The sequence below is a fragment of the Equus asinus genome, chromosome 13 (genome assembly GCF_041296235.1).
Source record: "Equus asinus isolate D_3611 breed Donkey chromosome 13, EquAss-T2T_v2, whole genome shotgun sequence".
Classification (NCBI taxonomy): domain Eukaryota; kingdom Metazoa; phylum Chordata; class Mammalia; order Perissodactyla; family Equidae; genus Equus; species Equus asinus.
The window spans coordinates 38801566-38824401 of record NC_091802.1 but is presented as its reverse complement, the minus strand read 5'-3'; the positions used below and the strand labels follow the sequence as shown (position 1 = coordinate 38824401).

At 51.7% G+C, this 22836-nt stretch overlaps 1 protein-coding gene across 1 annotated transcript; it reads left to right on the top strand.

The window, feature by feature from the left end:
- The first annotated feature begins 13289 nt into the window (after window positions 1–13289).
- EPOP (elongin BC and polycomb repressive complex 2 associated protein) lies at window positions 13290–15779 on the top strand. The gene has a single exon (XM_014833938.3). It carries the CDS (start codon window positions 13716–13718, stop codon window positions 14853–14855), a length of 1140 nt encoding a protein of 379 aa, XP_014689424.1. The 5' UTR covers window positions 13290–13715; the 3' UTR covers window positions 14856–15779.
- Window positions 15780–22836: the final 7057 nt, after the last annotated feature.

Below are 22836 nucleotides of genomic sequence, written 5' to 3'. Positions count from 1 at the left end.
GAGGCAGACCTGGACTGGAGTGTCAGCGGGGATGGAGAGAGGGCATGTGTAGGGGTGAAGTTGAGAGGAGGGGTGATTGACAGCTGGCGGTGATGGAGTGGGAGGGTGACTTCCAGGTTTCTGCCTTAAACAACTGGACTCCTGAAGGAGGGAAGAGGAGCAGGGTTGGAGAGAGTCGTTGAGTTCAGGTTGGGCCTTGCTGAATTTGAGGTCCAGTGGACGGTCCCAGAAGACAGTTGGATATATATATCACTTTAAAAATTGTAAAAGGCTTTTGAAGCATGTGCAATGTTCTGTGTACCTCTTCTGCTGTATCCCTGGTACTCTGAAAAAATATTCAGAGGTATCTTTGAGCGTTGTCAGCAATAGATGGTAACTGAAGCCCTGACGCATGTGAGGTCACGCTGGGAGGCTGTGCAGGTGCAGAGAGCAGAAGAACAAGGCCAGAGGCCCAGGGGACACTGGCATTTAAGAGGGGGAGGAAAGGAGAGAAGCTAGGCAAGGAGGATGAGAAGGAGTGTCCAGAGATGGAGGAGGAACCCCAGAGAAAGGGGTCTCAGGGAAACCAGGGAGCAGAGAGGAAGGAGGGAGGGAGTGGCCCGCAGGGCAAGTGTCACAGAGAGAGGCGACTGGTCCAGCATGGTGGAAGGGGAGGCGGTGGATTCCTTGAGGTGGGGAGACAGTGTGAATTAGACAACCTTCCTTTGGGCTGGGCTGTGAGCTGGAGGGAGACAGGACAGCAGAAGGGGAGGATGCAAGGTCAGGGAGGCGTGGCCTGCAGTTTACCAGACAGACTCAGGCACCTGGGCTTGGGCTGACCAGAGGGGGCACTCTGCTTCTCCCAGAAAGAAGGGAGGAAGTGAAGGATGGGGACAGATAATGTGTGTGTGTAGGATTTTCTGCTTGATAGCATGTATTTTCCCTTTCTAGAAAATTTTTTCAGTTCTCTCCATTTTTTCCCCAGTTTTATTGAGATATAATTGACATAAAACACTATATTAGTTTAAGATGTACAACATACTGATTTGATAAATGTATATATTGTGACGTGATTACCACAAGAAGTTTAGTTAACATCTGTCACTCTATTTTTTTAAATAAATTTTGTCATAGTATAATTTACATAATAAATGCACTTTTTTTTTTTGGCTGAGGAAGATTAGCCCTAAGCTAATCTGTGCCAGTCTTCCTCTATTTTGTATGTGGGTTGGCGCCACAGCGTGGCTTGATATATGTTGCAGGTCTGCGCCCGAGATCTGAACCCGCGAGCCCAGGCCGCAGAAGGAGAGTGTGCAGAACTTTTAACCACTTGGCCACGGGGCCGGCCCCTAAAATGCACACATTTTAAGTGTACAAGTGATGACTTTTGACAAATGTGTACAGCCATGTAACCACCACCCCAATACAGAATATTGCCGTCTCCCCAGAAAGTTCCTTCATGTCCCATGGCAATCATTCCCCCAGCCTCAGGCCACACTTACCTTATTTCTATCACTATAGATCATGACAGATTTGTTTTGCTGGTTCTAGAGCTTTCTAAAAGTGGAATCTTACAATATGTGCTCTTTTGTGTTTGGCTTCTCTCGCTCGGCACTGTATTTTCTTTCTGAAACAGGAAGCAAAACCATTGCTGAGTTTGGGACTCAGGTGGAAAGCAGGAGAGGGGGCCACTCAGGGCTGGGGGACAGCAAGTGAGCAGTGGCCCCCAATTGTGACCTGCAGCAGAAGCAGAGCAAGCAGCCGCGTGGATTTGGGTTCAGGTATGAGGCTGTGCTCAGAGAGCTGAGGATTCTGGGATGCAGCAGACCTTGGTGACAGCAGGGGCAGGGCCAGGCCTGGGGGCTGAAGTGGTGTGAAGATGAGCCGGGTCTCAGGTGGACGTGGGAGGCCTAAGGATGATGGCGGAGTTGGGATTCAAAATCCTGGAGTTGGGCTTGACACGTCCCACTTTCCTGCTGTCAGCCTGGCCACCTCTTTTGCCAAAACATCTCTGGGATCCTTCTCTCTGTTCCTTGACCCTGGCCCGGGCCCTCAGTGCCTTGAGCTTGAACGTCTGCTTTCCTAGGCCAAGCCTTGGCTGGGACCGTCTCTCCTCCCTCTTGTGGGGTCTCTTTATCCTGATCTGCAACCTCTCCCTCACCTGCCTCTTTCCCCTCAGCCTCCAAATGGGCTCAGGCCACTTCTCTCCAAAAGGCCACCCCCTTGGCCTTGTCTCTGGGTCCCTCTGTCTCCCATCCCTGCTCTGCTCGTCCATCGGGAGACTACAGGTGCAGTCTCCACATGCCCAACTCCTCTTTACTCTCTGGCTCCCCCTCATCCCCACTGAAACTTTGCTGCCAAAGGTTACTACCAACCACTTGTCCTGGATGTTTTCTGGAGTTTTTGGCTGTCCAGTGTCCCCCTTCCTATTTCAGGGGAATGCCCCATAGGGTCATCTACCCTAGAACTTTCCATCTACCCTCACCTCCCCACCCCTACCCAACTGCTTCACCCACACCCTTCTCCATCTCAAATGATGACAGAGTCTTTCTAGTTGTTCAGTCCCCAAACCTGGAATCATTTCTTTCTTTTTAATCTTTTTTTTTTTTTTTTTTTTTTGGTAAGGAACATTGGCCCCAGATGAACATCTATTGTCAATCTTCCTCTCTTTGTTTTTTGGTTTGTCCCCAAGGGCCCCCAGTACCTAATTGTATATTCTAGTGGTAGGTCTTTCTGGTTGTGGTATGTGGGACGCTCCCTCAGCATGGCTTGATGAGCGGTGTGATGTTTGTGCCCAGGATGTGAACGAGCGAACCCAGAACCGCCGAAGCGGAGTGCTCAAACTTAACCACTCGGCCATGGGGGTCGGCCCCCTGGAATCATTTCTGATTCCTCTCCCATGTCCGCTCTGTCAGCAAATCCTGCCAGTTCTACCTCACAATAACCACAGAATCTGAGGACTTCCCACGGTCTCCGCCATCATTCTCTCCCCTGGATTATTGTGGTAGCCTCCATCCTTGTCCTTGCCACCTAGTCCCTACACAGTGGCCAGAGTGATCCCATTCAACTGGGAGATGATCAGGTCACTCCTGAGCTCCAAGTCCTCCAGGAGTTCCCACTGTGCTCAGAGGGGAGCCCACATCCTTATAGGGGCCTGCAAGGTCCCCTACAGTCTGCTGCCCCACCCCCTCAGCCCCATCCCCCTCTTCCCTGTGCTCACCTGCTGCAGCGGTGGCGCCGGCCTCCTTGCTGTTTCCTGTGCACACCGGCAGGCTCCTGCCTTCTCCATTAGGCTCTCCTTGACTGCCTCGCCTTGCAGCCCGTGCCCCCCACCACTCCTGATCTTCCTCCTACTTTCTCTTTGTCCTCAACCTTCTACATTAGCCACATATTTCTCTCTGTGGTTTGTCATCAGTCTTTCCCCTCTAATGTCAGTGCCAGGAAGACAAGGATCTCTGTGGATTTGGTTGCTGTATTCAAATGCCTAGACCTGTGCCGGGCACATCCTAGGTGCTCAGTGAATATTTACTGAAAGAACTGAAGGAGGGAGTTCTGAGCCTCTGTCTTCGTCCCTGGGCACTGAGCTATGGGCACATGATCCAATCCTCGCCCATCTGATGCCTTCATGCTCTGCTCTAAGGAGCAAGTGAGCAGAACAGAGGCTGGTGGGGGTCCGTCTTGATGGCAGGCGTTGCTCCTGGTGTGCGGAGTGGGGGTGGGGTACCATGTCCTGTGCCTGTTCTTGCTGAGAGACAGCTGTGCTTTTTGCTTCTTAGGCTCCACCTCCAGGTGATCCTTTGTGTTCTCTGTTTTTGCTAAGAAGCCAGAGTCGGTTTCTCAGACCCATGACGGGTTCATTCAGAATTGCTAAGGCCAGTAGCTGATCAGTCATTGTCCCACATAACCTCCCCGTGGCATTAGATTCCCGTGACCGCCCTGCCCGGCTCACTCACCCACATTTCTCAGCCGCCTTTGCTGGGGTCCTTTCCCCCTGCCCATCCCGCAGGGGTCTTCTGGATCCACATGACTTTCCCTGGAAAAGCTTATCTACGCCTGTGCCGATAGCCGCACCTTGACCCGTGTGCCCGTGGCTTGACCCTGACTGCTCTCCAGTCCCAGATCTCCTGTCGCGGGTCTCCTGGCATTACACTCATTAGAATTGGCTCCCGGGAACTGAGAGCAAGATGGAACTTGACATCTCCCATCCCCGGACCCACCCCTTGTCTTGTAACCTCAGTCAATAACCTCCGCTTTCTCCTGAGATGAAAACCTGAGGGTCCTTCTCACCCTTTTCTCTCCCTCACGCTGAATCAGCCACCAAGTCCCGTAAAATCGACCTTATCAACACCTCTTAAATCGACATGCTTCCCCACTTCCCCTAAATACAGCCCTTTTTCAGCATCCTTCTTGCTGAGCTAGGCAGCTGCCTCCCAACTGACCTCTCATCTCGCTTCTTCCTTGTCCCTGTTCCCTCCACGTGGCTCCTGGAACCAATCTCTGGAGCATACTCCTGCTGGGCACAGAATGTGCAGGTTCCAGGAACCCACCTTCAGGCAGATCCCTGTCCAAGGGGAGCCCACACCCCCAAGTCCCAGAGACAGACAGACTCTAGCTGGGAGAACAGACATCCCACCCACCTCCTGACTTCAGTCTCTGGCCCACTGAGCTGAGAGAGACCGCACAGCTCCAGGTTCACACTCACCCTCTAAGGCTCACAGGAAACAGCCCTCATCAGAATGAATGGAAGAGAGTCCTTGCTGTGAATGAAATGCCAATGAGCAATAACTTAAGCTAATTATCGAGTCATGCCGGAAGCCAAATTATAGACATTGTCATGTTATAAACACCATTTCTCATGAGAGCGGCTTGGAGACATCTGGGCAGCTAGGAGCCTGGCTCATTATTTTCCCCTCCAACCTGTTTCTCTCAGGTGTTCCACCATGACGTGCAGGAAGCCTCTGCTTCAGCCATGGCTCCTGGATCTCCCCTCCCCCTGGCCACTTGGTTACAAGTGCTGCTGATTCTCCCTCAGACACCTGTCCAACCTGTGGTCACTGCCTTCCTTAGGTCTTCCCCATCAGAGCCTCCATTTTCCTCATCTGTAAAATAGCATTTTTCTTTTAAGCACAGTGAAGGTTTCATGTTGATCAAGTATGCCAAATGCATAGTGTAGAGCTGGGTTCAGGCTGAGCATTCGGAAATGCTAGTTTCCTACTCCCTTCATGTGGCCCAAGTTTGATCACCTGACTTCCTTTGCTTAAAAGTGGTCCATAATCCCCTTTCCTACAGGACAAAGTCCAAATTTCTTATCAAGGCATTCAGCCCTTTGAGTTCTGGTTCCTGCCACCATCCTCACCACTGTTAGCCACACTGACCTTCACTCCTTTATTAAAAACACAATCATTCCAAAGTTATCATCCCACAGATTACCTGTTGGCCCCAAAGGAAGAAAATGCAACTTCTCAAAAAGGGATCACCTGTCACCAATGGGACCTACTGGTCAACATTCCATCACTGAGAGTGGAGCTCAGGCACTGAGGACTCCCCAGCGTCATGCAGCATGAGGGAGGGAGTGTCACCCATGGAGAGTTTTTGCCCCTATAGTCAACCTGAATCTAATCAAGCCTGTAGATCTAATTTCCAGTTTACAGGAAATACAGGATAAACAACACCACCAGGAAGCAATCAGAGAAATCGAGAAGGTGGGGCATGATGTCTGTAATTTACTTAAAGTACTTTAGCAATCCAACAACTTGATGGCATGGGGGTGGGGGACCACAAAGTTATTTGAGATTTAAATGAGACTTAAGAGACAAAATTCAATGCAATGTGTGGACCTTATTTAGATCCTAGTTGGAACAAACCAAATGCAAAACCAGCATTTTGGGGGACAGTTAGGGAAATTTGAATATGGTCTGGGTATTAGATGATATTAAGGAATTATTGTTAATTTTGTAAGATGTGATCGTAATATTGTAGTAAGAAAACTTCCCAAAGTATTTAGGGATGAACTGCCATGCAAACTCTAAATCATTTAAAATATTTCCCCCAAATGAATAAATATACTAAAATGTTAATAATTATTACCATAATTACCCATCTAGGTAATGGGTATGTGGGGGTTCATTTTACTATTTTCTACTTCTCTTTTGGTTTGAAACGTGCATAATAAAGAAGATTTTTAAAAATGTATTTGAGTGCCCCCTATGTGTACAGCTATGGGCTAAGGCAAAATCTAATGTGGTCCTTGTCCCCATGAAGCACAGAATGTGGTAGGGGAGAGGTGAATGATCAGTTAATCACACTAACGAATAGTGACAGGCAGATGAAAATGCTCTGAAGGAAAGTTATCCAGTTCTTGAGGCGGGATAATGATGAAGGCTGACCTGGTCACAGTCTGGAGGGGTAGGGAGAGGTTATCTTCGAGGAAGGAATGAGTCAGTGGAACTCTTGATAGGAGCAGGTGTTGGCCAGGCACAGGAGAAGGGAGGTGGGGAGAAGTTTACAGTCAGAAGGAACAAGGGCCAGCCCGTGGCCTAGTGGTTAAGTTTGGTGCACTCTACTATGGTGGTCTGGGTTCTTTTCCCGGGTGCAAACCTATACCATTCATTGGCGGTGATGCTGTGGTGGTGACTCACAAAACAGAGGAAGATTGGCACAGATGTTAGCTCAGGGAAAATCTTCCTCAGCAAAAAAAAAAAAAAAAAAAGGGAACATCTTCCTCAGCAAAAAAAAGAAAGAAAGAAACAACATGTGCTAAGGGGGAGTGAGGGCTTGTTGTTTCGTCACTAAAGAGTGGCTGATGGGAGAGAGGACAGGACAGGGGAGGTGGAAGGTGAGGGAACCCACCGGCCCTCTCCAGGAGGACCTGTGGGTGGGGTTATCAGGCTTAGGTAACCCTACATATGAGCCAAGTTAATGATTTCACTTTCATCATGAAAGCAATGGGAAGCCATTAAAAGGTTTTGAGCAGGGGTAACACAATCCAATTTGTGGCTTAGATAACTAGTGTCTATGTAGAGAGCATGGCAGGATGTAGGGGTGCTGCCAGCTCGAGTCAGATGGAGGTGGGAATAAGCAGACATGGGGTGTAATGATGTGACTTGCTGAGGTGTTGGCTCAGCGGTGCCACGATGACGCCTAGGTTTCTGGCTGTGGAAGTGGGTGGATGGAGGAACCATATATTGGGACATGTTTCCCTGGAAGCAGAAGGTGTGGCAGAGGCAGATCGCTGATGATTTGAGACAAGTTGAGTTTGCAGGGGTCTTGAAATGCCTGAGGTAGAGGCTGAGTGGGCACTGGCGGTCTTGGTCAGAGCTGAGAGGAAAGCTCCCGTTGGCCGGATGGTAATTGCAGAGCGAGCACAGACGAGTGTACAGAGAGAGAAGAGAGACGTTCTGGACCGAGCCTTGAGGAACCCCGACGTTTGGGCTGAGGAGGGGAGAGTGAGCCTGCGCTGAAGACCAAGAGGGAGCAGCTGGTGAGGCAGGAGGACACTAGGAAAGCACAGTGCCCAGAGGGCGGGAGACTGGAAAGTTCCTGGAAAGAGGAAGTGGCCAGTCACGTGGGATGCTGTTGAGAGGTCGAGACGGAGGGCTGACAAGAGCCTGCCAGTTTTGATGCGATGGAGGCTACTGGGACCTCAGCAGGAGCTATTTTGGTGGCGGGTGGGGGTGGAAGCAGATGGAAGCGGGTTGAGGAGTAAGTGGGAAGTGAGAAAAGGAAGACAGTGTGCAGACAGTTCCTGGGGGAAGTTTGGCTGTGAAGGGATGGAGAGAGGGATGGGGCTAGAGCCTGTGTGGTCAGGAGAAGAGTTGACTTTTTAATGGGAGAGACACGCTGATGGGAGTGGCTCTGCAAGAGAGATAAGGGCTGACTCTGAGCAGGAGGATGGCACAGGACCAATGCCAGGGCATCCCTCTACTTAACAGGAGGGAAAGATGTTGGTGGCTGGTAGTTGGTGGCACACAGGACGGGCACTTGCCTGCCTCTGTTCCTTGCCCATACTGTTTCCTCACTGGAATTCTCTCATGCCTCCTTTGCGTATCCCTGCTCATCCTTTAGATGATGGAAGTGGAAGATTACCCGCTCTGAAAAGATTTCCCTCCTCTACCATTCCAAGGGTGGCCATCCCTCTATTGCTCCTTCTCAAATTAGCCTGTAATGTGCATCTCCCCCATTGCCTCTGAGTCCCCAGGGCCTGCTACAGGTGGGTGCTCAGTGACTGCGGAGTGAGTAGATGAATGAACTACCTATAGACATGTGGAGGGAGAATAGCAGGAGGAGGGCAAGCCTGGAGTAATTCCTGGGGGGATGTGGAGCAGGGATGGGACGAGGGAAGAAACAGGAGGAGGGGAAAATGCTAAGCTACTGCCCAGAGCACTTGCATTTATCAAGGGCTTTTGTGGACCAGGTGCTAAATGTATGGTTTCTCATTTAATCCTCACGGTATCCCCAGAAGGAATATTGTCTGCTTGTATATTACCTGGCTCACCCTACTTTACTAGAATGTAGACTTGTGGGAGGGTTGTCTGTCTGGTCACCATTGTGCCTTGAGCACTCGATAGGCGTGTAGACAGGGGTGCCAGACAAAACACAGGGTGTCCAGTTAAATTTGGATTACAAAGAAACAACAAATATTTTTTTTTAGAATAAGTAAGTTCTGTATTTTTGTGCTAAATTTGGCAATCCCGTATATAGTAGATGCTTAATAAATATTGTTAAATAAACATTGCTTGATTAGATGACACCATGGGGATGCAATCAGTAAATTCCAGACTGTGGGAAATCTAGACAACAGTCTGGTACCTTCAATGAATACGTTGGAAGGAGAAAATAAAAAGAGATAAAGGAGGAATTTATAGATTAAAAGAGAGTTGAGACATATCAACCACTTGAAATCCTTCTTTGGATCCTAATTCAAAGAAACTAAACAAATTGTAAAGAAAAAATATTATAAGATAATTAGAAATTTGAACACTGATTGGCTATTTGATGATTTTAATGGATAACAATTCTTTCTAGGTTTGATAATAGCATTGGGGTTATGTTTATTTTTCAAGAGTCCTTATCTTGGAGCTGAAATATGTACTGGAATATTTAGGGATGAAATTATATGATGTCTGGGATTTGCTTCAAGATAATATAGGGTGTGTTCTATATTTGAATTGTGGTTACATGGGTGTATTCATTTGTGAAAACTATTTGAACTGTACATTAAAAATGCACATTTTATTGTGTGTAAGTCATACCTGAATAAAATTGATTTTTTTTCCCCAATGGGAGTAGGAGAGGAAGTGGGTGGGGGCAAGGGTAAAACAAGGTTGGCCACAAGGTGGTAAGTGTTGACGCTGGGTGTTGGGTACATGCAGGTTCATTAAATACCCCTCTGTTTACTTTTGTGTAGGTTTGAAATTTTCCATAATCAAACATTTTGCGATTGCATGCAGACGCTATTCCTATTTTAGAGACGAGGAAACTCCAGCAGAGGTTAAGTAACTTGCCCCCAAATCACACAACTGGTAAAAGGATGAGTCTGGAATATGAACAGAGCCATCTGAGTCCAGAACTTAAGCTATTAACTGTGGGTGCAAATTTCCAGAGGGTGTAGAGCAAAGTGTGGGTGTTGGCTTGGGGGTGATGCAGCCCTACTGGGATGGAATAGAATCTGACTTAGGGAATTCTGGAAGCAAGATGAGCAAAAATGTTAGCCACAGCGTGGTGGGGTAAGAAATGGCTTCCTTCTTAGGTTCATTGTCATGGTGTAGACTTATGGTCATGAGTGTGGATCATGAGTGTGGACTCAGGACCCTGCTCCCTGGGTTTGAGTCCTGGCTCTGACACTTGCTAGCAGTGTGACCTTGGGCAAGTCACTTAAAATCTCTGTCCCTCAATTTCCTCATTGATAACATGGACATTCATAGGAATGTCAAATGATATAGCCAGTATGGAAAATAGTGTGGCAGTTTCTTAAAAAGTTGAACCTAAATTTACCATATGACCTGGTGGTTCCACTCTAACATGAAAACATATGTCCATACAAAGACTTGTATGCCACTGTTTATAACAGTATTATTTGTAATAACCGAAAAGTGGAAACAACCCAAACGTGATTGGATAAACAAAATTCGGTGTGTCCATACCATGGGATACTCCTCAGCAATAGAAAGAAACAGACTACTAATAGGGGCTGCAACCTGGGTAAATCTCAAAAAATTAGGCTTTTGTGAAAGAAGTCAGATGCAAAAGAGCACATATGGTAGATTCCATTTTTATGACACGGCCAGAAAAGAGAGATCTATAGAGACAGAAAGTAGATTAGTCACCTGGGGCTGGGGGCGGGAACAGGATGTTACTGCAAGTGGCCATGAGGGTTCTCTTAGGAAATTTTCTGAAAGTGGATTATGGTGATGGTTGTATAACTCTGTAAATTTACTAAAAATCATTGAATTGGACACTTAAAATGGGTAATGTATGTTATGTAAAATTTTTTTAAAAACAAAAGTATCTCATAGAATTGTTATGGAGATTAATAACATACAGTGCTTAGAACAGAGACTGGAATGCAGTCAGTGCTGTAGAAGTTATTATTATTGGGCTGGATGTCTGGGGCCCGTTCCCTGCTGTGTCTTCTCGCAGGGAAAGAGCAACCGGGCAGGTCCCCTGCTCCCAAATCCGCAAACACAGGCCTTTGGGTGAGACCGAGATGGGCCACGAAGGGGAAGGGCTGGCTTCCAGGTCCCTCGGGGGCCTTCCTATCCTTTATTCCGGAGATGTCAGATGGGACCCAGCATCCAGCCTCGGCTCTCTTTTTCTGCTCTGAAGAGAAGGGGCTCCGGACAAGGGTGTTTCCTCCTCATCCCACAGGCTGAGAACGGAATCCAGTGCCCTCTACTGTAGGCAACAGGAATTGCATCAGCTGAGCCAGCCGGCTCTCATCACATTTCCACCCTCCTGACGATGTTGTGAGGACGCTACTGTTGTCTCCTTTTTCATGATGGGGACATTGAGACCCAGAATGTCTAGGTGACCTTCCCAGGGTTGCACAGCTGGCACCCTCAGCCCAAGCTCTCTGAAAAAGGAGGCTAGATGACTCCAGGTCTTTTCGGCTGGAGAGTTACTCACACTCATTCCAAATGTTTGTAGAGCACTTCCAGGTCTACAAAAGGCTTTGCCTTCCTGGCTGTATGGGTGTCCTATTCCAGGAAGAGGAAGAAGGGAAAGTGGAGATGGAGGGGATTCCTCCTCCAGGGAAGGACTCTCAATAGTAAAGATTCCCAATAAAGCCCCTAAACTCAGATTTGGGGGACTGGTAGCTTTTGGAGCGGGAGAAGGAGGAGGCCATTGATCTACACTGTTATATAAGCTTCATTCATTTTTTTTCACACCGAAAAATTTCTTGAGTGTTCTCTCCTTGTGTCAACACTGTGCTAGGTGCAGGAATGAAAATATGAATGAGACTCTAGGGGATAAAAGGAGTTTCCCAGTCCAGGTTCCCTCAGGTGGGGCCAAGACCTCTCCCCAGGCATCTCAGCTGCTAAGTAGGGCTGGTGTTGGCTGGGACTGAAGCAATGCCCCTCTGCCCCAGAAGCAAAAGAAATCTGGCACTACTGTCTCAGAATAAGTGTTCTCAGCACTGTCGACCAGAAGAGACAGCTATGAAGATCATCATCCTTCTAGAACTTCCCCCTGTGTGTGTGTAGGGAGGGGCCAGGGCTCTTGGGGCACTCAGGAACCCTGGAGTCTAGACTGGCAGGACCCCAGGGTCCCCCCTCATGACAACTTCCCTGAAGACTTCAGCAGAAGATGCTAGGGGGTGTGTTGAGCAATAGAACACCACACTCCTTGTTCCTCAAGTCTTTGCCCCACCTTGGGGGCTTTACCTCGGGCCTCTGCAAAAGGGAGGTAGGGGAGGCAGACCTTCTGGGTCCCTTTCCTCCCAAATATTATTTGATGAAATGTAGGAAAACAATGCTTCTGTTGTCACCACCAGGAGCGCCAGGAAGCAAGCTGCGTCATTTGTCCCCTAACAGAAACCCTCTCTTACCCTGGCCCCAGAATGAGACATTTGTCTCTGTGACCCTCCCTCTGCACACACACCCTCTTACTCCATGTACTCACACCAATGTCTCTTTATATTTCTGGGGATGGGAGGCAGTCATATTCCAATAACCTGATTTTTATCAAGAGAGAAATATTCTGGGGATTCATTGACTTACCAATATTTACTGAGCATCTATTATGTCGGGCACCGTTCTAGGCAGTGGGGATGCAGTAGTGATTAAGACAAAATTCTCATCAGCTCATCTCCAGACTAATGGGAGAGATGGACAATAAAGAATACATTCACAGACTTCTGTGTAACAGTAAGCTCTACAGAAACTAAAGGAGGGTAAGGAAAGAGAACGTGTTGCAGGGAGGCTGTCCTCCCTTATCAGGATTTTTAGTGGGAATTCACTTTTTCTTTCCTTTACTCTCTTTGGGGGAGATAAGATTGAGGGTCTGTGTGTCCCCTCCTCTGGCCTCCTCAAACCATTTTGGCAGCTTAGGCCTCAGAGGGCAGAGTCTTGGGATTCAGGGCGGCTACACAGCTAGCCCTGCAGAATTTGGTTAAGGGGCCACTTAGAAACTGCATTAGAGAAATGGAAGCAGGTACCGAGAGAGTCTATTTATCGTCTTCCGTGGGCGTAATAATACTCCTCCTCCGAATTTATTTTTTCCTTTGTTCATCTTGCACACACCCAATTCCTAACTACTCATTCGACTTTTTTTTAGTCCACTGTGTGCCAGGCACTGTTCTGGGGACAGGAACAGAGAGGTAGGGAACATTCTCTGCCTGCAGGAGTCCCTGCCGTGCAAAGCTTGCAAACCACCATCGCCTCATTTCACCTTTTCCATCAACATTGTTTCTGAGATTCACCTACCTTGATTCACGTAGCCTCAAAAGGTAGATAGGAACAATCCCATTTTACAGATTCGAAAACCGTGACTGCTAAGGGAAAAAACAATTGCTTTGCGACGACTGCACACCAAGACGCCACCGGGCCACGTGCAGCCGCGCATTTCGCCCCTCACGATCCCACCCGCGCGCTCTCCGTCCTCGCCCCCTCCCAGCCGCAGCCGCGCCGGGTCCACGTGTGTGTGTCTGTGTGCGGAATGGGGACGGGGGCGGTGCCGCCGGAGGGGTGGGGTCCGGGCTAACGTCACAGGCAGTGCTGCCCAATCAGCGGCGGGCTCGCGGCCCCGGCGCTGGTATTGGGGCAGCGAGGGGGCAGTTCTCTATAACGCGGTCTCCGGGAGCCAGCGGGGAAGAAAGAAGCCGAGCGGGCGGAAGGCGCCCTCCCCGCCGCCTGGGCCCGGGCACCGGGTGCCGGGCCCGGGGTCCTTCCCGCCTCCCGCGGCCGCCGGCCGCTTTGTTTCCCCAGCCTCTGCGCTCCGGGCTACTCGAGAGGGGCTCCCGCCGGGGCTGCGCAGGGAAAGCGGCGGCAGGAAGGGCGGCCGACCGCGCCGGGACTCGCAGGGACCCAGGAGTCCGGCCGCCGGGAGGGCCGCGTGACGAGATCGAGGAGGGAGCCAGAGCTCCGCGGCCCAGGGGTGCGGGCCGGGGGCGCCCGTGAGCAGAGACCTCCCCGTCGAGGGGGGGCGATGTTCCCCTCGCCCGTGGGCTCTTCGGGCAGCCAGGGCATCCCGCCGCTGGGACCAGGGCCCCCGCAGTGGGCACCCCCCCGGGCGGTTCCATGGAGACTCTGTGCCCCGCTCCCCGCCTCGCAGTGCCGGCGTCCCCGCGAGGGTCGCCCTGCTCCCCTACACCCCGGAAGCCGCGTCGGGGGACCCAGGAGTTCTCTCCGCTGTGCCTGCGTGCCCTTGCCTTCTGCGCCCTTGCCAAACCCCGGGCGTCCTCTATGGGCCTGGGGCCTGGGGAGCTGGCGCCGCGGGCCCCGGTGCTGCTGGGCCCTCGCGACCCCCTGTGCACCGGCAGCTGGTCCCCGGATGGCCTGAAGCACCTCGCGGGACAGGCCGGGCGGTCCAGCGATTCAAACTGCCCGGCCGGCCAGGATGCCGACGCCGCCGTGTGCCGGGGCCGCGGCGAGGAGGAAGAGGGCGGAGGCAGTTTCCCGCACTTCGGCGCTCGCTCCGGCGTAGCTCCCGGCCGCTGCCCGGCGCCCCGGCGCCCTCGGGAATCTCCGACCAGCTCTGCCTCGGCTCCACCTAGGCCAGCCCCGGCTCTCGACTCCCAGCCTGGCCCCGCCGCCAGCCCGCATCAGGAGCCCGCTTCCCGGCCTCCGCCGCCACCTGCGGGCCTCGCCACCGAGCCCGCGGATCCCGGGCCCGCGTCGGAGCCGCCTCCGCCGGGCCAGACGGCCGCGGTCGATGAAAACTCCCCGCAGGCCGCCCCCGAGGCACCAGCCGCCAGCCCCTCGACGGCCAGCGGAGCTCCGGCCGCGCCCGGCGATCTCCGCCAGGAACATTTCGATCGTCTGATCCGCCGGTCTAAACTTTGGTGTTACGCGAAGGGCTTCGCCCTCGACACTCCGAGTTTGCGCCGGGGCCCCGAACGGCCGCCAGCAAAAGGGCCCAACCGAGGAGCCGCCAAGAAACGCCGGCGGCCGGCGCCCCCCCATCGCAGCGCGCAGCCCCGCCGCCCAGCGCCGACGCTCCCCACCGCGAGCACCTTCAGCCTCCTCGACTGCTTCCCCTGCCCCCCGGCCCTGGTGGTGGGCGAGGACGGAGACTTAGGGCCGGCATCCTCACTTCGCCTCCAGGGAGACTCTAAGCCCCCGCCTGCCCACCCGCTCTGGAGGTGGCAGATAGGGGGGCCCGCTGTCCCTGAGCCCCCCGGCCTCAAATTCTGGGGGATCAACTTGGAGGAACTCTGAGCGCGAGACCTCTTCTGCCAAGGGGGGAAAGTTGGGGCCACAGCCAAACTGCGGGCTTGAGGGTCGAGCCTCGCTTCTCACATCTGCCTGTCCCCTCTATGGCTTACGGCCTGTGGTCAGAGGGACCTCAAATGACAGTGATCTTCAAGCACCTAACTGGTTGAAGTGACACCCCCTCCCCCTCATCCTCATCCTTTGGAGACGAGCCAAAGGCTGGCGTCAGGAGAAGGCTTAACCGAAAAAGGCTTAATGACATAGATTCCAGCCCCTCCCCTCTTCCATCTCGGATCTCTGGGGGCAGGGCCTTCACCCCAGGGGGAGCAAAGGAGGCTACCGCTCAAAGACAAGAAAAAAAAGAGGGAGAGAGACCTTGGTGATGGACAAACCGGTTGTTTCTGTGGGCGAGCCTGGGGATGAGGGGGCTGTGGTGGGGGTGGGGAGGTGATTGGCAGCTCCCTGGGGGCATCCCCCACCCCCACCATCAGGCTTTTAACCCTTCACTCCCCTCAGGCCTTCCCTAGATCTCCAAGCACCACCGCAGCGTTCACGGAGGAGGAGACAGCTTGGGCAAGGGGAAGATCACCCCCTTCCTGTTCTTTCCCAGGGCCCCCCAATTCAGGTGACCCCTAATGAGCGAGGTCTTCAGTCTCAGCCACCAACTCTTCCCTTTTGTCCAGTTTTGGAGTTACCCTCTTCAATTTTCCCTGTTTGCTTTCAGTTTATAACGTCTGATGGGTAAAAGAGGACTCCCTCCCCGCCCCCATAAATCAGCCCCCTCCTCTAGTTTACTCCCGGTACTAGGAGGGGCAGGGCTGAGGGCCTTCCTCCCCTCCAAAAGTGCAAACTTTGCCTGGGGAAGGGGCCAGAGACGTCCCAGGGAAAGTAATGGAAGGTGGAAGAAATCAATAAAATCAGACCAAACAAGCTGCCTTTCGAGGTCCTCTCCACCGATTTGTGGATGGGAGGGGGTGGAGGTTGAGGGCAGGCCTGGGTCCGTTCTTGGGACACCCAAAGACACTCAGCCCCCTTACCGGGTAGAGACAAGCTGCTTTTTGTGAAGGGGTAAATGAAAGGGCTCTTGGTCCAGGCACGAGGTCCAGTGGGGTTTGAAGGGGCAAAGTTTGGGTTTGGATGGGAACTGGGCAGAGGTACCTTCAGCTTCCCTCCCTAACTTCTGGCATTTCGGGAGTTGTCAGGGACCTGATGGATCCGAAGTGGGCAGGGCCAGGGGATTAGTTTTGAGGTCAGAGGTTCTGTTTTCTAGGGGGGGAAGGGAGAGAGAGGCCTGGACCACGCCCTCGGGCTAGGAGGACCCTCTAGAGTCCAGAGGAGTGGAATCGCTTTCTCCTCCACCCAGGTGAGGTCAGGGGAGGTTAGCTCAGAGGGAGATTCCACGCTTAGGTGTGAAGGGGACCCGAGGGTTGTGGCTCTGCCCAACAACTGAGGGACCCAGTGACCCTTCTGCCTACACTAGTGAATAGTGCCCCCTTTTCCCCCAAAACGGGCTGAGGGAGGAGCAATTCCCACATACGATACTGGGGAAGGACTTGTCTCCTTTTCTGTGAAAATGCTTTGTAAAAAGTTGTTATTGTTTGCGTAGAGCAGATTCTTGAGAAAAACTGTCTTGGACCACAAAAGTTTTGTTTTAAAAGCTGTCTCTTTTAATTTTTCCTTCGCTGGGGGTGAGGGTGGGGGTGGGGTGGGTGGGCGTGGGGTGGGCACTGCTCTCTTTCTCCTCAACATCTGGCCTTTATGAACCCTGCTGACCTCCCCTCCCCCCTCCAGCTGTGTTGTGGGGAGGAGGGGGGAGGGCCCAGAGAGTGCCTTCCATTCCTGTGCTTCAGGGGTATCCGTCTTATCTTGCCCCCCAAGAATGGGGGAAGGCAGAGGGAGAGAGCAGATGTGAGGGGTGGGGAGGGCGTCGCGATGAAGAGAGGGTGATGTTTGCAAGGAGAAATGCAGGCAGGCACAATCCTGTTTTTAAAAAGTTCCTTGCTGTTAATAATGTGGTCCAGGTCAGCTCTGGCCTTTTTGACCAGCCTGGTCGGGATGGCGTGAGCTTGGCTGAAGGAGGAAGGAGTGCTGGGTCATGAAATACTCCTTGTGGACTCTCCTCCCAGGAGTGGGAGGTGATGCCGTTCATTTGGCTTCCCTCCTCTTCTCGTAAGTGAAAGTATTAGCCCTCCACCTGGACGAGGGCTGGGCAGTGAGTTAAAAACACACCTTTTGGCCAGATCTGGAACTTCCCTCCTTGCTGAATGGTTTAATTTGGAGAATCTCAGGGCTGGAAGGGTCCCTAGAAACTTTCTAGTCATTTTACAGAATAGGGAACTGTATTAGTTTCCTGGGGCTGCCGTAAATTGCAACAAATTTGGTGGCTTAAAACAACAGAAATTCATTCTCTCACAATTCTGGAGGCCAGAGGTCTGAAATTAGGGGGTCAGCAGGGCCGTGCTCTCTCCGAAGGCCCGAGGGGAGAATCGCTCCCCTGCCTCTGCCAGCTTCTGGGGGCTCCAGGCGTTCCTTGGCTTGCGGCTGCATCACTCCAGTGTCTGCCTCCACCTTCACGTGCCTTTCTCTTCTTCTGCCTTTTATAAGGACACTTGTCATTGGATTTAGGGCCCACCCAGATAATCCGCATGATCCCGTCTGACGACCTTAATTTAATTGCATTTACGGAGACCCTGGTTCCAAATAAGGTCACATTCCCAGGTTCTGAAGGGAGGGGAGTTAGGATACAGATGTATCTTTTTGGGTGCCACCATTCAGCCCACCACAGAAACTGAGTCCCCGCAAGGAGAAACTTGCCCAGACTTTCTGGGGGAAGGAAGCATGTGCTGCAGTGTGCGGAGTTGGTGTGGGGTGTCACCCATCTTGAGCCAGGGCCACAGGTCTTCCCGAATTGGGGCGCCCTGGGGAAATGCTGGAGTTGGACCCCTTGCTTTTCCCAGGCTGACTCCAAGAATGCTGAGACTCCCCTCCCCTCAACACTCTCTGAGCGGGGAGGGAAGCTCTCCCTCCCTCCCTCCCTGGTTTCCTCGCCTCTCTGGGTCTCCGTCAGGGTCCCCAGCCCCTGCTCCCGGTTTATCGGACTTTCGATTGTCGGTGTGCGTCCTTCCTCCCACCCCTCCCCTCAGAGGCTCTGCCACTGGCCACCGTGTATTTGGCGGGATGTGGAGGTCGAAGGGTCTTAGCTTCTGTCTGGGTCTCTAAGTTCCCTTACTGGGTCATCTCTTCTCCTTTAGTCTCAGAGGGTCTCTCTCCGTGGGCCTCTATCTCTGACAACTCTGGGGCTGGGTGTCTGCCCCTGCTTATCAAGGCTACTTGCACGAACGACCCTGAGCTGATGTCTCCTTAAATTTTGTTCCCAAGGCTCCTCGTCTGCCTCACCCTAGTCCAGCCCTGCTTACCATCACCTCCCTCTTCCTGGGAGCCTCAACCACCCCCACACCCTCTGCCTCTTGCCTCTTAAATCTTTGCGGCTTGACTTCTGCCCCCTGAAACTGCTTTTTCCAGGGTCACTCCTGGCAACTCCCAACCACAAATCCAATGGTTGCCTCCCGGCCGCCCTGACCCCTGGATCTCTTGGTGACCTGTGACACCGCTGGACGCTCACCAAGCTCTCTTATTTCTCTCCCTCAAAGGTGCCTCCTCTTCTGTGCCTCCTCTTCTTCCTCTGTCCTCAGGAAGCTCTAAAAAGAGGGAGCCCGATGATGTCCAGATGGTGTCTACCCTCCGCCCCCACAGCTCCCCTCGTGATTCCCCTTGTCTTCCTCTCCCAAGTCGTCAGCTTGCACCCGCATAGGTAAGTGACTCCCAGTGACTGTCTGTCCCTGCCTCCTCTCCCTCCAGCCCAGCCTCTCTCCTGAGCTTTGGTCCCATTCCCATAGGAGTTGCTGGCAATTCGTACTTTCCCTGTTGAAGACCAAGCTCATTGTCTACACCCTATGTCCGCCTCAGTCCCCCCGGCCAAGTCCACATTCTGGTTACAGCTCTGCCTTCCTCCCCATTACCTCCCCAAAGCTCAGCACCTTAAATTTGCACCTGGGTCCTCCCATTTGACCCACTGCTATCTATTTCTGAACCTCTCCCTGCTTCTCGCCTCGCCAGTATCTCTGGTATCCTCTCCATCAGGGTGCAGCACCCACGACGTCTAGTCTGGCCTATTGCGGTAGCCACCTAACTAGTTTCTGGATGTCTGGTTTTTCTCTGATCCCTTCGGATCAGGTTATCTTCTCACTCAGTGGGTCCCCTGATTTTATTAATGCAGTCTTCTTGGCCTGTCATTTGGGGCCCTCTGTGATTTAGCCCCAACTCTCCTGTGTAGTGTATCCCTGTCACTTCACTCTGTACGCTGTGTGGCCCATCACACCGGGATGCCCTTCTTTCCCCAGCCACCCACCCCTTTCTTCACCTTCATTCTCCAAATCCCATCTGAAATGCCATTTCTTCCATGAAGTCTTCTTTGATTTGACCAGTTGGCTGTGATCCAGGCCACCTCTAGATCCTGTTTACTCTTCTACGTCTGGGGGGGGGGAGTGGAGTGTGGTGAAAGGATGCGGGCTTTGGAATCGAACCCTCCAGCTCCCCCTTTTACGGAGAACCTGGGAAGCGAAGTCAGGCTCCCCTGGGAGTCCCCGTTCTGACCTGAGCTTTCATTTCACTGCTTTGGCCTTTACTGAGAGTTGTTGATATGACACAGCGATCGTAGAAACTGCCCAAGAAGATGCCGTCCAGGGTGGCAAGTCCCCCTACTTAGTGTTCATATTTTCTTTAAGGTAAAAAGTTAGGGTATTGATGGCAAGGTTATTCTTGTTTCTGATTTTTTCTTGCACCCCTCTACAGTGATCTTGTATGTCTTGCTTCATTTTCTTTAGGTCCTGGATCCGTGTCCTGTACACAGCAGGCACTTAATGAATACTTGTCCAATGCAACGTGTGTATCTTAAAAGGCTTGTTTAAAGGACTGCACAGCCGCTTGGTGAGGGGCGCTTGACCGGAATGCAGTTCCAGAGCTGTCCACTAGATGCTGCTATCTGCTAGCACCAGAAGGAGGATGCTGGCCAAAGGGTGGGTGGGGAAGGGATTAATTCTCCAAAGTAATTGAATGCCTCCCAGTGCTGGGAGGTGGGGAGAAGGATGTGACAGACATGGTCCTTGCACACAAGGAATTTAGGACAGGTGTCAGGTGCTTTGCATGCATCATGTTGCTTTTTTTATTTTTTTTTTTTGAGGAAGATTAGCCCTGAGCTAACATCTGCTGCCAGTCCTCCTCTTTTTGCAGAGGAAGCCTGGCCCTGAGCTAATATCCGTGCCCATCTTCCTCTACTTTATATGTGGGACACCTACCACAGCATGGCGTGCCAAGCGGTGCCATGTCTGCATCCAGGATCCGAGCCAGCGAACCCTGGGCCGGAGAGAAGCGGAATGTGCGCACTTAACCGCTGCACCACTGGGCCGGCCCCTCATTTTGCTTTTATTTTATTTTATTTTATTTTTAAGATTTTATTTTTTCCTTTTTCTCCCCAAAGCCCCCGGGTACATAGTTCTATATTCTTCGTTGTGGGTCCTTCTAGTTGTGGCATGTGGGACGCTGCCTCAGCGTGGTTTGATGAGCAGTGCCATGTCCGCACCCAGGATTCGAACCAATGAAATGCTGGGCCGCCTGCAGCAGAGTGCACGAACTTAACCACTCGGCCACGGGGCCAGCCCCTCATTTTGCTTTTAAAACAATATTAAAAAATCTGTTTAATAGATGAGGAAATGGAGGGTCAGAGAGGTTAATTGACTTCTCTGAGGTCACACAGCCAGTGGAGGTGCAGAGTTTAACTCTGGTCTGTCTGACTGGGTTTTCCCCTAATAGCGGTATCATAGCAAACACTCACATGGCACTTACTTGGAGCCAGGCGTTGTTCTAAGTGCTTCACACATCTAATCCTTAGAACACCGTGAGATAGCTACTATTATTATCTCCACTTTGCAGACGAAGAAACTGAGGTATAGGGAGGTGAAGCCCACACAGCTACAGAACTGTGCCCTCAGAGTTTGTGCTCTTTTTTTTTTTTTTTTGAGGAAGATCAGCCCTGAGCTGACATCTGCTGCCAATCCTCCTCTTTTTGCTGAGGAAGACTGGCCCTGAGCTAACACCTGTGCCCATCTTCCTCTACTTTATATGTGGGACACCTACCACAGCATGGCGTGCCAAGCGGTGCCATGTCTGCATCCAGGATCCGAGCCAGCGAACCCTGGGCCGGAGAGAAGCGGAATGTGCGCACTTAACCGCTGCACCACTGGGCCGGCCCCTCATTTTGCTTTTATTTTATTTTATTTTATTTTTAAGATTTTATTTTTTCCTTTTTCTCCCCAAAGCCCCCGGGTACATAGTTCTATATTCTTCGTTGTGGGTCCTTCTAGTTGTGGCATGTGGGACGCTGCCTCAGCGTGGTTTGATGAGCAGTGCCATGTCCGCACCCAGGATTCGAACCAATGAAATGCTGGGCCGCCTGCAGCAGAGTGCACGAACTTAACCACTCGGCCACGGGGCCAGCCCCTCATTTTGCTTTTAAAACAATATTAAAAAATCTGTTTAATAGATGAGGAAATGGAGGGTCAGAGAGGTTAATTGACTTCTCTGAGGTCACACAGCCAGTGGAGGTGCAGAGTTTAACTCTGGTCTGTCTGACTGGGTTTTCCCCTAATAGCGGTATCATAGCAAACACTCACATGGCACTTACTTGGAGCCAGGCGTTGTTCTAAGTGCTTCACGCTTAGTCACACATCTAATCCTTAGAACACCGTGAGATAGCTACTATTATTATCTCCACTTTGCAGACGAAGAAACTGAGGTATAGGGAGGTGAAGCCCACACAGCTACAGAACTGTGCCCTCAGAGTTTGTGCTCTTTTTTTTTTTTTTTTGAGGAAGATCAGCCCTGAGCTGACATCTGCTGCCAATCCTCCTCTTTTTGCTGAGGAAGACTGGCCCTGAGCTAACACCTGTGCCCATCTTCCTCTACTTTATACGTGGGATGCCTACCACATCATGGCTTGCCAAGCAGTGCCATGTCTGCACCCGGGATCCGAACCGGAGAACCCTGGGCTGCCAAAGCAGAATGTGCGAACTTAACCACTGCGCCACCAGGCTGGCCCCCTCAGAGTCTGTGCTCTTAATGCCCACACTGCTGCCATGTCTCACCACCCAGCAGCAACCTGCCGCTGAGGAGTTGTGTGGGAAAAGCAGGACATGCAATCCCCTCCTTAGCGCGTGGACTCTCCACAGATGTAGTGGGCCACTCCAGCTGAGTGGTGTACCCTCTCTGGGCTTCAGCATCACCACCTAAAATGAGGGGACTTTGTAGTAGTAAATGACTCTCAGACACAGGAGGTTTGTCATCCATGATGATTTATTGCAAAATTATAGCACTTAAAAAAATAGAGGTAAAGTTCCCTACTCTAACATGCACGCAAGGCCAGCCTGACTAACATTTACACGTGTGCGTGCCTGTGTGGTCACCGCCCAGGTCTCGGTCAGCAACGATTCCCGCCGGGGGGCTCCGGCCTGCCCACTGCCATCAATCCTTCCGACGCCGAGACGCCTAGCGTGCTGGCCTCCATCACTGCAGGTTCCTTTTGCCTGTTTCTGGCCTTGAGAGCAATGGAAGGTACTCTTTTTTTGGGTCTGGCTTCTTCTGTTTGACCTTCTGCGTGTGGGATTTGTCGTGTGGTTGCACGGAGCAGTCACTCAGTCTTTTCGTTGCCACGTAGCATTGCATTCATTGTGGGAATAGTCTAGGATTTCCATATTCTGTTGATGGATGTTGAGGTTGTTTCCAGCTTTTAGCTTTATGGAGAAAGCTGTGTGGCACAGTTTTAAAGGAATTGGAAGGGGCGGTGAAGAGAAGTGAAGGGAGCTAACGTTTACTCAAGCATTAATGTCCTGGACAATGGCCTAAGGGCTTCAAAATGGCTAAAACCTCCTATTCC

What these genes read in the sequence shown, in the direction of transcription:
- EPOP (XM_014833938.3), top strand. Translation starts at nt 13,716, where the DNA reads ATGGAGACTCTGTGCCCCGCTCCCCGCCTCGCAGTGCCGGCGTCCCCG.